This window comes from Sus scrofa, chromosome 3 (genome assembly GCF_000003025.6).
Source record: "Sus scrofa isolate TJ Tabasco breed Duroc chromosome 3, Sscrofa11.1, whole genome shotgun sequence".
In the NCBI taxonomy this organism is placed as follows: Eukaryota; Metazoa; Chordata; class Mammalia; order Artiodactyla; family Suidae; genus Sus; species Sus scrofa.
The window spans coordinates 21,849,239-21,862,472 of NC_010445.4; the positions used below are offsets into that span (position 1 = coordinate 21,849,239).

Consider the following 13,234-nt stretch of genomic DNA (forward strand, 5'->3'; position numbering starts at 1 on the left):
CCATAGCATGTGGAGATTCCCAGGCTAGGGGTCGAATCCAAGCTGTAGCCTCTGGCCTACACCAGAGCCACAGTAACACGGGATCCGAGCTGCATCTGCAACCTACACCACAGCTCACGGCAAGGCTGGATCCTTAACCCACTGAGCAAGGCCAGGGATTGAACCCACAACCTCATGGTTCCTAGTTGGATTCGTCAACCACTGCACCACAACAGGAACTCCCAACATGAGTGTTGCTTATCAACCAATATTTCCTCTTCTCTTTTCTCTGGGCATGCGGTAGGTTTTTACTGTGCTATCCCCTTTAAATTCAGTATAGCCACATGACTTGTTCTGATCAATGAATTATGAACAGAATGATATGTATCATTTCCAGGGAGAAATGTTTAAGAGCCACTTTATCACCTCCTTCTTTTCTCCTTGTCATTTTGACCAGTGATGTCTAGATGGTGGAACCTTCTACCAGCTTGTGTGTTCTGGAATTGGCAACATAAGCAAAACCCTAGGTGACCCTGTGGTTTTTGTTGTTGTTGCTGTTGTTTTTAGGGGCTCACCTGCTGTATATGGAGGTTCCCAGGCTAGGGGTCGAATCAGATCTATAGTCCCTGGCCTATGCCACAGCCACAGCAACGTGAGATCTGAGCCATGTCAGCAAGTCTGTTATCTACACCACAGTTCATGGCAACAACGGATCCTTAACCCACTGAGCGAGGCCAGGGATCGAACCTGCGTCCTCATGGATGCTAGTCAGATTAGTTTCCACTGAGCCATGATGGGAACTCCTATAATGTGCATTTTAAACTGCTGATATTTGGGGTTATTTATTTCCACCATATAACTCAATTTACCCTGATTATCTCTCTTTATAGATGAGGAAACTGAGGCACAGAGAGCTGAAGTAACTTGTCCAAAGTCACACCACTAGAAAATGGTGGAGCCTGGATTCAAACTCAATCATCTATTAGTCCTTGCTGTCTGAACCCTACCGCATCTCAAACTGCCGTCTTTTCTAAGGCTTAGTTCTTCAGCTTTCCATTGGGATCGACTTTCACCTCCACCCCCACCCCAATCCAAACATTTGGCAATATCTGGAGACATTTTTGGTTGTTACAACCTGGGGTGGGGGAGGGCAATTGTGCTGCTGGTATCTAGTGGGTAGAAGCCAGGGGTGCCGCTAAACATCCTACTAAGCGCGGGACAGGCCAGGCAACAGAGTCATCGGCCCCCGGATATCAATCACACCACCGTTGAGAAGCTCTGACTTAACACGGAATTCCTGTTGCTTCTGTTAACCGCAGTTGGCTTCTTTTGCTTGCAAGTGGAGACCTAGTTGGGTTGTTAGGAGTTAGTTAATTAATTAATTGAGCACAGCGGGTGTCAACGCTGGTCTGGTCCTAGTTGACATTTGCCTGACTGATCTGGAGGAGTGAGTGCTGAGAGCGCCACATGCGCCCATGACACTTCGCTGTGCCAGGTAGTGAAATGCCAAGCCGCTGGTGCTACGTCACAGGGAGATCTCACCAGGCTGTGTGAGTGGGCAGGGGAGCTGCCAAGGACGCATTTCAGTGTGGGCAAGTGCAAGGTGCTGGGTTTGGCAGAAAATAATCCAAGCTATACTTAGAGGCTGGAAGAGGATGCAACAGGATGGGAGAAACTGAATCAAAGTGGAGAGGATTCCAGAGAGTGATTCCCAAGGCTGATTCTAAGACTCACCTGAGCTCCAGACAACGATGCTGATGCCTTGAAAGTATTTGATCAGAGGTCTGGGCGCTACTATTGGATCTACTTTTTATTTTCTGCAGAAATATAGACCCAGTTTCCCCAGATTTCTGATTTTCGGGGGAAACCAAAAATCTGGCTTTTATGTATAAGTTCCCATTTTCCCTTTATTGTTATTTGGTAACTTTAAATTTTGATAGATGTCAAGTGTATAGAAAAAATTACAAGAATGAAAAAAAGAGGAGTTCCCATCAGGACTCAGTGGAAATGAATCTGACTACTATCCATGAAGTCGCAAGTTTGATCCCTGGCCTTGCTCAGTGGGTTAAGGATCCAGTATTGCCCTGAGCTGTGGCGTACGTTGCATACTTGGCTCGGATCTGGTGTGGCTTTGGCTATGGCTTCTTTTATCCAGATTCACCAGTTGCTATCATCTTGCCCCATTTGCTTTATCACTTTAAATCCCAAATTTTTATTTATTTATTTATTTATTTTGCTATTTAGGGACTCATGGGCAGCATATGGAGGTTCCCAGGCTAGGGGTCTAATTGGAGCTATAGCCTCAGCAACACCAGGTCCGAGCCGCATCTGCAACCTACACTACAGCTCACAGCGACACGGCATCCTTAACTACTGAGTGAGGCCAGGGATCTACCTACCTTGCAACTTCATGGTTCCCAGTCGGATTTGTTTCCTCTGAACCACGATGGGAACTCCTATTTTAAAAATTTTTTCATTAAAAAAAAAATTGGGAGTTCCCGTCGTGGTGCAGTGGTTAACGAATCCGACTAGGAACCATGAGGTTGCGGGTTCGGTCCCTGCCCTTGCTCAGTGGGTTAACGATCCGGCGTTGCCATGAGCTGTGGTGTAGGTTGCAGACGTGGCTCAGATCCCATGTTGCTGTGACTCTGGTGTAGGCCGGTGGCTACAGCTCCGATTCGACCCCTAGCCTGGGAACCTCCATATGCCACGGGAGCGGTCCAAGAAATAGCAACAACAACAACAACAACAACAACAAAAGACAAAAAAGACAAAAGACAAAAAAAAAAAAAAATTGGCTGCCTTTTGGCACATGGAGCTCCCTGGGCCAGGGATCAGATTTTTTTTTTTTTTCCCGTCTTTTTAGAGCCGCCCCCACGGCATGTGGAGGTCCCCAGGCTAGGGGTCCAATCCGAGCTGTAGCTGCCGGCCTACACCACAGCCACAGCCATAGCCATGAAGGATCCTGAGCCTCATCTGCAACCTACACCACAGCTCATGGCAATGCCGGATCCTTAGCCCACTGAGCCGGGGATCAAATCTGTGTCCTCATGGATGCTAGCTGGGTTCGTTTACCACTGAGCCACGACAGGAACTCCCAAGGATCAGATTTGAGCCGCAGTTACCACAATGCTGGATCCTTAACTCACTGTGCTGGGCTGGGGATCAAACCTGCGTCCAGTGCTCCAGAGATGCTTGCTACCCGTTCTACCGTGCCCCAGCCGGAACTCCCCCAATTTTTAATTTTTTTGGCCAGGCCCATGGCATACGGAAGTTCCAGGCCAGAGATCCAATCGGTGCCACAGCTGCAACCCCAGCCACTGCAATGACAACGCCAGATCCTTAAACCACTGCACCATCAGGGAACTTCCAAGTCCCCCCCCCCCGCCTTTTTTAGTGGCTGCACCCATGGCATATGGAAGTTCCTGGGCCAGGAATCAAACCTGAACTTATTTTTATTTTTATTTTATTTTTGTCTTTTTGCCATTTCTTAGGCTGCTCCCACAGCACATGGAGGTTCCCAGGCTAGGGGTCCAATCGGAGCTGTAGCCGCCGGCCTACCTACGCCACAGGCGCAGCAACGCTGGATCCGAGCCGTGTCTGCAACCTACACCATAGCTCACAGCAACACCAGATCCTTAACCCAATGAGCAAGGGCAGGGATCGAACCCGCAACCTCATGGTTCCCAGCCAGATTCGTTAACCACTGAGCCACGACGGAAACTCCCAAGCTTTCCCTTTTTTTGCAAGGAGCAGGCAGCCAGCCTTCAGCTTAGAATAGGCAGTAGCTAGAATAGAGTATGATCATGTTTTGTTTTGTTTTTTTTTTACTGTATTTATTTTCCCAGCTATCGGTTGCTTATGGCAAGAAATCCCAGTGTTCTTTTTACAGTGGTGGTATAAAATTCACTTTCAAGGTATCTTTATTTTTGGAAAAAGCAAATCAGTTTAAAGAGAAACGTAAGGAGTCCCGTCGTGGTGCAACGGAAACGAATCCAACGAGGAACCATGAGATTTTTCGGGTTCGATCCCTGGCCTCGTTCAGTGGGTTAAGGATCCGGTATTGCCTTGAGCTGTGGTGTAGGTTGCAGACGTGGATCAGATCCCATGTTGCTGTGGCGGTGGCATAGGTTGGCGCCTACAGCTCCAATTCGGACCCTAGCCTGGGAACCTCCATGTGCCACGGGTACAGCTCTAAAAAGACAAGAGACAAAAATAAAATAAAATAAAATAAGATAAAATAAATAAAGAGAAACATTAAATGAATAATAGTCGAGGTGGTACGTGGATGTGAGACACTTCAGAAGAGCTGAACTCAAATGACTGAGGTTTGGGAAATGCTGGCAGAGGGAGGAGATCCGTCACATTAGGAAGCAGACGCTTGGCTCTAAATGCTGGGTCTGTCCTTCGGCACCTAAGACTCTCGAGCCTCTATGTCATCGCCTGCCAAAATGTGGATGGTAATTCCAGCTGCACATGGGATTGTTTTAAGGATTCCATGAGATGATTGAATGTGCATGTGTAACTTGCATGCCTTGATGCTCAAGTGTCAAACAACATAAATTGTTACAAGTCTGTGCTTTACAATAAAATTCAGTGTGGGTGTGAGTGTGGGCAAGTGACTGGCTTGCCAGGACTTAGAGCCGTAGTGAGGATGAAGTCCAGACAATTGCATCCCCCCCCATTTTTTTTTTTTGCTTTTTAGGGCTGAACCCATGGCATATGGAAGTTCCCAGGCAAGGGGTCCAATCAGAGCTGCAGCTGCTGGCTTATGCCACAGCCACAGCACCTCGGGATCTGAGTCACATTTTCGACCTACATCACAGCTCATGGCAACACCGGATCCTTAACCCACAGAGCAAAAGCCAGGGATCGAACCTGCATCCTCATGGATACTACTTGGATTCGTTTCCACTGCACCACGACGGGAACTCCTCACATACCCTCTCTTGCCTCAATTTGCTCCTTGGAAAAATGGGTATATTACTGGGACCATTAAATGATACCACGTGTAGTGTCCTAAAACACAACCTGGTGCCAGGTCAGCGTGAGCTCCTATGACCCTAACTCTGCCCCCTTGAGTGTCTGGAGCCCCACGTGGGATGCTCTCTGGAAGTGTGAGGGGCTGGTGTGTGCCACAGCACTGCAGGGCAGAGGTGACATTGATCGCTCATGCTTTCTGAAAATATCCAAATGCCCTGCCACCTCCTTCCCACCCACCCCCACTCCACACCCCTCAGAGCTGGTGCAAAGTACACCCCTCCTCCCAATAAAGAATAGTTTGTGGAGTTGCTGTGGTGGCACAATGGAAATGAATCTGACTAGTATCCCTAAGGATGCATGGGTCAGGGATACTGTATGGCCATGAGCTGTGGTGCAAATTCACAGATGCAACTTGGATTCCAGGTTGCTATGGCTGTGGTGTAGGCCGGTAGCTAAAGCTCTGATTCCACCCCTGGCTTGGGAACCTCCACATGCCTCGAGGGCTCCCCCGCCAAAAAAAAAAAAAAAAAAAAAACATTTGCATTTGGTCTCTATCTTCCTGCAATCATCCTTGCTGTGGATTGAATGGGCCCAACACATCAAAATTCAGGTCTTGAAGCCCTAACCCTTGATGTGACCATAATTGAGCCCTGGTAATTAGGGTTTGGAAGATAATCAAGGTTAGACGATGAGATCATGAGGAGAGGGCCCTTGTGATGGAGTAAGTGGCTCTGCCCTGCGAGGACACAGTGAGATGGTGGCAGTCTGCCGGGCAGAAAGAGAGCCCTCACCAAGACCCAAATCTGTTAGCACCCTGATCTTGGACTTCCCAGCCTCTACAGCTGTGAAAAACAAATGTCTGTTGTTTTAGCCACGTCGATCTATCACCTCTGTGATGGCAGCTCCAATTCAGATGATGCTCATTCAACTTAGCATTCATTCCCAAGTTAAAAAAAAAAAAAAAAAAAAACAACCTATTGATTATTTGCAATGTGCTAATCATTTTATTTTATTTTATTTTACTTTATTTATTTTTTTCTTTTTTGCCTTTTCTTGGGCTGCTCCCACAGCATATGGAGGTTCCCAGGCTAGGGGTTGAATCCGAGCTGTAGCAACCGGCCTACACCAGAGCCACAGCAATGCCAGATCCGAGCCACGTCTGCAACCTACACCACAACTCAGGGCAACACCGGATCCTTCACCCACGGAGCAAGGCCATGGATCAAACCCGCAACCTCACGGTTCCTAGCACTGAGCCATGATGGCAACTCCGCTAATCATTTTATTTAAGCCTCACAACTCCGCGATGAAGAGTTCTGGACCATGTTTCATTTTACAGATGAGGAGACTGAGGCTTGAAGGTCAAGGGAACTTGCCCAAGGTCCTGGAGCTCCCGGGTGCCAGAGCCAGATTCTGGAATACAGGTTTATCCCTGGTCATTTCCAAGGATTCAGGTGAGGGGCCCAAAGACTCTGGTGTTGGTGGGAGCACCTTGCTGGCTTTAAGAGGTAAAAGAGGATCCTTCCAGGGGCCAGGGTGTGGATGATGAGCAAAGCTCGGCTTCCGACACAGACGTGAGTCATTTTGAGGGCAGGGCAGTGAAGTTGTGCAGGAAGTACCAGGAAGAAACAAAGCACCCCGGCTCGGTTGGTTACGACAAGGCAAAACCTTTAATACATGAGTGCTTATTACATTAGCTGCTTTGGGGCTCTGACATCTTTGATTTCTGGTCATGGTTTTCTAACACAGAAAGGTGAATGCCTCCCCCCAGGGCCACCCGGGCAGTGGGTGTCCTGAGGATTTGGATGGATGGACAATGGGGGGGCCACAACGCACACGCCTGGGGATTCGGAGACCCAACCCCAGCCACCACCCGCGACTTTGCGTCAAGTCCTCTTCGACGGAGGGAAGAATGTGGAGGTCCTTCCAGTAAAGAAGGAAGAAAGGAGAACATCTGGCACAGATCCACAGAGAGAGAAACGACATGGGGGGGGGGATTGGCTTGAAAAGGTGGGCAGGGGCGGAGGGGCGGGACCTGGGGGTTGGGTGCGAGGCAAAGTGGGGGAGAAGGGGCCGAGTCCATTTGGTTTCATTCTTTGTAAAAAGTAATACCATCACGAGGACCATGCCATGCAACCTCAGAGCTGCCTCTGTCCACGTCCCCTGGGGCTGAGCCGGGGTGGAGGGCAGAGGGCAGAGGTCAGTTCAGACGGGCGTGGTGCGCCTGTTGGCCGGATTATTATGCAATGACTCTTTGAACTCTTTGGGTGTGGAATTGTGGAACTGTAGAAAAGCATGGTCCCGGTCAGAGTTGAGGAGGGTCCCCATGGTGATCTTGGAGGGGTCCCGGGAGAGGGTGAACATTGAGATGTCGGTGGAAGGGATGGTGTGGAAGCCTTTGCTGATGGGGGACAGGTCTCGGGATCTGGGCTCCGTGGAGCGGGAACTTGACCGCCTCCGGAATCGATACCTGTAGGGTGGAAGGCGCGCGAAGGTGGATTTCTTCAGGAGCTCCGAGTGGGATTTGGCACGTAACTGCTGATGTTTTTCTATATAGATGTGCACGGCAACCACGCCCACAATTTCCGCAATGATAAAAGAGAAGGCTCCGAAATAAAAGGACCAGCCATAGGAGTAGCTCTTTTTGGAGTCACGCTGCCCGGGGTCTCCAGCATTGGCTGAGATATAAACTATGATGCCGATGATGTTGCTTAACCCTATGGAGAAGGGGGAAAAAAAAAGAAAAATACATCTTGTATAAATCTCAGAGGTAACGGTCACTTTTAGGGCTTGGAATATTTATTTTTTAAAAATGTGGAGGTGACAGGGAGAGAGGAGGATGGATTTATGGCTAGCACATCCAGCTGCGGAGCTCTGCCTGCAGGGTCTGTCTCTTGGGAAATGAAGAATTCTGCCGCTACATCCTAGGGGAGGAAGGCGTTCAGCTAAAGAACACAACTCACTCCTACAGCAAGTGCAGTAGAACTCAGAATGCGTGTGTGTTCCTTTAGAAGCAATTCAACCCATCGACACTTCCTCTTCAGCACTAAGTCATGAGGGAGGTAAAACGAACAAGCCTTTGAGTTTCTTAGCATTAGGAGGAGAAACTGACATGTAAATGCAATTACAGCAAAGTGCAAAAAAGCCTGTGCCAGAGACACATGTAAAATGGTTCAGGAGCAAAGAGAGAGAGAGAATGACTGAGCCACCTCGTTCCGAAGACAAGGTGACACTTGAGCTGGGTCTGAACATTGAATAGAGGAGATGAAAGGAGGTTGACTAGGGAATTGAGAATGAGTGACTAGTACGGTGATGATGGGGAAGTTGATGGCATCTTGAGCTAAAATAAGAGGCAGCAGGGGAAGTTCCTGCCGTGGTGCAGGGGGTTAAGAATCTGACTGCAGCCGCTCAGATCTCTGTAGAGGCAGGGGTTCAGTCCCCTGTGCAGTGGGTTAAAGAGTCCCATGTTGTGGTCTGGAAACTTCCATATGCCGCAGATGCAGCTGCAAAATTAAAGTAAATAAGTACATCAAAAAGAGGCAGCAAAGAGAACAGGCTTAGAGAAGAGGATGTTTGTGGATACATTGAATTGGAAATGCTTATTGTCTAAATGTAGCGTCCCAGTGGCATATGTGGGTCTGGGGCTATACTTGGGGAACTAATGAGCCCATGGGGAAGGTACAATAGCTAACCCTGTCCTTTTATCTGCACAGAATACGATAATGCTTTTGATGATTATTAATTTTTGCCCGCGCCCATGGCAGTCGGAAGTTCCAGGGCCAGGGATCGAACCCAAGCCACAGCAGTGACAACGCTGGATCCTGAATCTGCCGAGCCACTAGGGGACTCCAACGTTTTCGATTAGATGTTGTTTGATAGGGTTGGGGATGAAAATGCTGTAAAATTGGGTTGTGATGATCGTGGTACAACGGTAAATGTAATAAAATAAATTGAGTTAAAAAAATGAAAAGCAGCACACATACACACACACAAAGATGTTGGAGCATCGGGAATTGGGGAACATGAAGCTGTTGTCCCCAAAATCAAGGACTGCTGACTTGGTGTCCCCAAGTGTCCATGAATAGCCCTGGAAATCTTGGAGAGAAATTGATTCTTTAGTGAGTAGTAAGAAGACACAATAGAACCCGAGGGCCTGGGTTCTCTCACATTTTTGCTCTAACGATGGAATGTCTCTGTTTTCTTTTTCTTTAAAGGCCTCAGCTGGCCCTTGATATCAATAATGACTTGTGGAGGTTGGTACATCTGCTGGCGTCTCCTTGTCTTCAAATTCAGGCCACCTGTAGGGTGGTTCTTTTGTGTGTGTGTGTGAGTGTGTGTGTGTGTGTGTGTGTGTTTGCCATTTCTTGGGCCGCTTCTGCGGCATATGGAGGGTCCCAGGCTAGGGGTCGAATCGGAGCTGTAGCCACCGGCCTACACCACAGCCACAACAACACCAGATCCGAGCCGCGTCTGCAACCTACACCACAGCTCAGGGCAACGCCGGATCCTTAACCCACTGAGCAAGGCCAGGGATCGAACCCGCAACCTCATGGTTCCTAGTCGGATTCATTAACCACTGTGCCACGACGGGAACTCCTGTAGGGTGGTTCTAAATGGAGGCTGCCCCTCATTACAGGTCATAGCACCAGTTGGTAAATAACTTCCAATGGCCTCCTAAGTATTCTCTTCATTCCTTCAATGCCCTGTACTCTTCTTGTGGACCCCAAGGCCTTCCCCTAGCCCAGCAACCAAAGGGTTAAAGCTTCATCTCTAGCAAGGGCCACCCCACTCTACTTTAATTTTATGGCTGCGCCCCTGGCATATGGAAGTTCCCAGTCCAGGGATGGAAAATCTGAGCCATGGCTGTGACCTGGGCCACAGCTGCAGCAGTGCTGGATCTTTTAACCCACTGCACCACAGTGGGAGCTCCCCAGTGTTACCCAGATTGGCTGGTGCACAGGTATTAAGGGGAATTTGTATTTTGAATATACTCTCTGGCCATAGTCCATCACGGATTTGCCCCTAGAGGGCAGGGCCAGGGTCTGCTTCTTCCCTGTCTCCTCTGGGCATCACCCAGCCCAGGCATTCAGCAGACAGGCAGTGAGTTCTAATCCCTGAACTCTTTCTTACTATGGGAGTTGACACAGCCAGCCCTGTGTCAGGTGGCAGGAAACCACAGGATGAAAAATGGCTCCTCTTTCTGGAGCGTCAATTTGGCTTGAAGATGAGTAGAGAAGACACATTCTTTTATATTAAAATGAACAGGGATATAATAAGGAGGAGAGAGCAGAATTCACATGAATTTTTAAGTATAAATGGGAGAGAGACTTCAAAGACATTTCGGCTCGAAGAAGGCGGCTTCTGGTGATGCCCCCTGACTCCCCAGGGCCATGTTTTCGCTCTCCTCTGCCCTCAGGGAAATTTTGGAGGCAAAGTTTGAGAAGCCCCCAAAGGAAGTCTTGCTGGAAAAAAAACAAAAGAAGCTCAAAGAAAGAAGCTCAGATGTCAGACCAGGTTAAAGGAGGCAAAAAGTCAAGCGAGTTGCTGTGTATTTCTAGGGCGTGGCTTATCTACCAGGCACTGGGCAAAGACTTTATAAGCATGAGTCTCAATTAATCATTGCAACAGGCCCACTTTAAAAAAATAAATAAATTCGGAGTTCCCATCGTGGCTCAGTGGTTAAGGAATCCGACTAGGAACCATGAGGTTGCGGGTTCAATCCCTGGCCTTGCAGAGTGGGTTAAGGATCTGGTGTTGCCGTGAGCTGTGGTGTAGGTTGCAGACGCAGCTCGGATCCCGAGTTGCTGTGGCTGTGGTGTAGGCCGGTGGCTGCAGCTAGAAAAGGCAAAAGACCAAAAAAAAAAAAAAAAAAAAAAAAAAAATTCCTCTCTTTTACAGGTGCAGAAACTGGGTCACAGAGAAGAGAAGTAACTTCCTGAGTCAACACAGCTGGGAAAAGGTGAGGGTAGAATTTGAACCTGGGACTGCCTCTTAGCCACAGGTGGATTTGAGTTCCAGTCACTAAATTTAGGAAGAACAGGATGTAAGTGGGTGCTTTCTCCCAACCCCAAGACTGTGAGCTCCCTGAGGGCAGACAGAGGCTAGTTTTGTTCACAGATATGGCTTCAGCTCCTTGCCCAGAGCCCGACCCAAAGCCAGAGCACAATGTATATTTTTGAGTTAAGTGGGCACAAGAATTAAGGGGTACAATGTATATAGGAGCAGCTACTATGTATCCAGCAGTGATTGGCATGCTGGATGCAGTTCTAGACACTTCCATATACCTGCTCCTTTCCTCCTCTGAACAGCCTTAAGAGGTAGAACCATTATTGTCTTCAGTTTTCTGATGAGAAAGTGAAGGGCAGAGTAGTTAAGAGACTTGCTGAGGTTACCCAGCTGGGAAGTTACAGAGCCACGCTTTGCACCAGGGCAGCCTGGCTTCAGAGCCCATGGTCTGGAGCCTCATGCCCAGTGCCTCGTGCATAGTAGGTGCTTAATAAAGGGTTGTTGGAGTTTCCGTTGTGGCGCAGTGGTTAACAAATCCGACTAGGAACCATGAGGTTGCGGGTTCGGTCCCTGCCCTTGCTCAGTGGGTTAACGATCCGGAGTTGCCATGAGCTGTGGTGTAGGTCGCAGACGCAGCTCGATCCCGCGTTGCTGTGGCTCTGGCGTAGGCCGGTGGCTACAGCTCCGATTCAACCCCTAGCCTGGGAACCTCCAAGAAATAGCAACAACAGCAACAACAACAACAGACAAAAAGACAAAAGACAAAAAGACAAAAAAAATAAAGGGTTGTTGATTGCCTGCCTGACACCCCAGAACCTTAGAATAGCTGAGCAAGCAAAGAGCCTTAGACAATGCAGACTCCTCCCAAACCTTCATTTTGTAGGTAGAAAAACAGGCTTTTTGGGGTCCTTGGAAGATCCGTGGTGGGGTGATATCTAGGATTAGATCCCCTCCCAGCTTCTGGCTTCCCCTCAGGGCTTTGCTACTGTCCCTTGTGTTTTTTTCTGTTCCCTTGTGTCTAATCCACCTGCCGTCTCTCACAAAACCCCTTTCGAGAGGAAAGTGGCTGGTAACACGCTCTCCCCTAACAATCCCCTTGGCAGACAAATAAATGATCTTCTGTTTAGGAAACTCTCACGTCAGCACAACACAGCATCCCCTGGGTCTGTCAGAGCCCAGGAGGTCTGGATAGCCCACCGGCCCCTAAAAAGTGGCTCAAAGCTACACAAATCTCCAGAGTTGCCAGCTGTTACCCTCTGTCCACCGTGTCACCTTTCAGCTGATCTTATTCTCTTGACAAGGTGCCTGACTCAGTTCCTAGAGACTCAGAGCTGGGATGCCATCCACCTTCTCCATTTCAAATAAGGGAAAGCAAGGAGTTTCCATCATGGTGCAGCAGAAATGAATCCCACTAGTATCCATGAGGATGCGGGTTTGATTCCTGGCCTCGCTCTGTGGCTTAAAGATCCGGCATTGCCCTGAGCTGTGGTGTAGGTCACAGATGCAGCTGGGATCCTGTCTTGCTGTGGCTGTGGTGTAGGCCAGCAGCTGCAGCTCCGATTTGGCTCCTAGCCTGGGAACTTCCATGTGCTGCAGGTGCAGCCCTAAAGAGAAAAAAAAAAAAAAAAAAAAAAAAAAAATCCAACCAACGAAACCAAACAAAAAACAAAGAAGGGAAAGCCGTAGGGAAGAAACCCGAGCAAGGTCTTAGAGGGGCCGGGGTGCTGGGCTTCCAGCTTTGGAGGTATACGGTGTTGCTTTTCCAATGCTAGAAAATAATACTGTGCATTTTATGTTCAACCTCCTTCTAGAGACCCTATGACAGAAGTAATACTGTTATTTCCCATTTTACAGTCAAGGAAACCAAGTTGTAGGGAGTTGGGAACATTCCCACAGCCCCAGGGTAGAGGCAGAATTCAAATCTAGGAGGGTAAGCCTCTCTTACCAACCTTTTTTTTTTTTTTAATTTTTTTGTCTTTTTGCCATTTTCTAGGGCCGCTCTTGTGGCATACGAAGGTTCCTAGGCTAGGGGTCTAATTGGAGCTGTAGCCGCTGGCCTACACCACAGCCACAGCAACTTGGGATCCGAGCCTCGTCTGCAACCTACACCACAGCTCAGGGCAACGCCGGATCCTTAACCCACTGAGCAAGGCCAGGGATTGAACCCGCAACCTCAAGGTTCCTAATCAGATTCGTTAACCACTGAGCCATGACGGGAACTCCTTACCCACCATTTAATATGCTTTCCCACTGTTTCCACCCCAGG

The 13,234-nt window shown here is 48.7% G+C and overlaps 1 protein-coding gene across 1 annotated transcript in view; it reads right to left on the reverse strand.

Annotated features, from left to right (window-relative positions):
* Positions 6,609-13,234, reverse strand: part of CACNG3 (calcium voltage-gated channel auxiliary subunit gamma 3) — a 105,345-nt gene continuing 98,719 nt past the window's right edge. Inside the window, exon 4 of the mRNA XM_003124542.5 lies at positions 6,609-7,679. Coding sequence (XP_003124590.1) covers positions 7,168-7,679 — 512 coding nt within the window. The 3' untranslated portion in view covers positions 6,609-7,167. The remainder of the gene's footprint in view (positions 7,680-13,234) is intronic.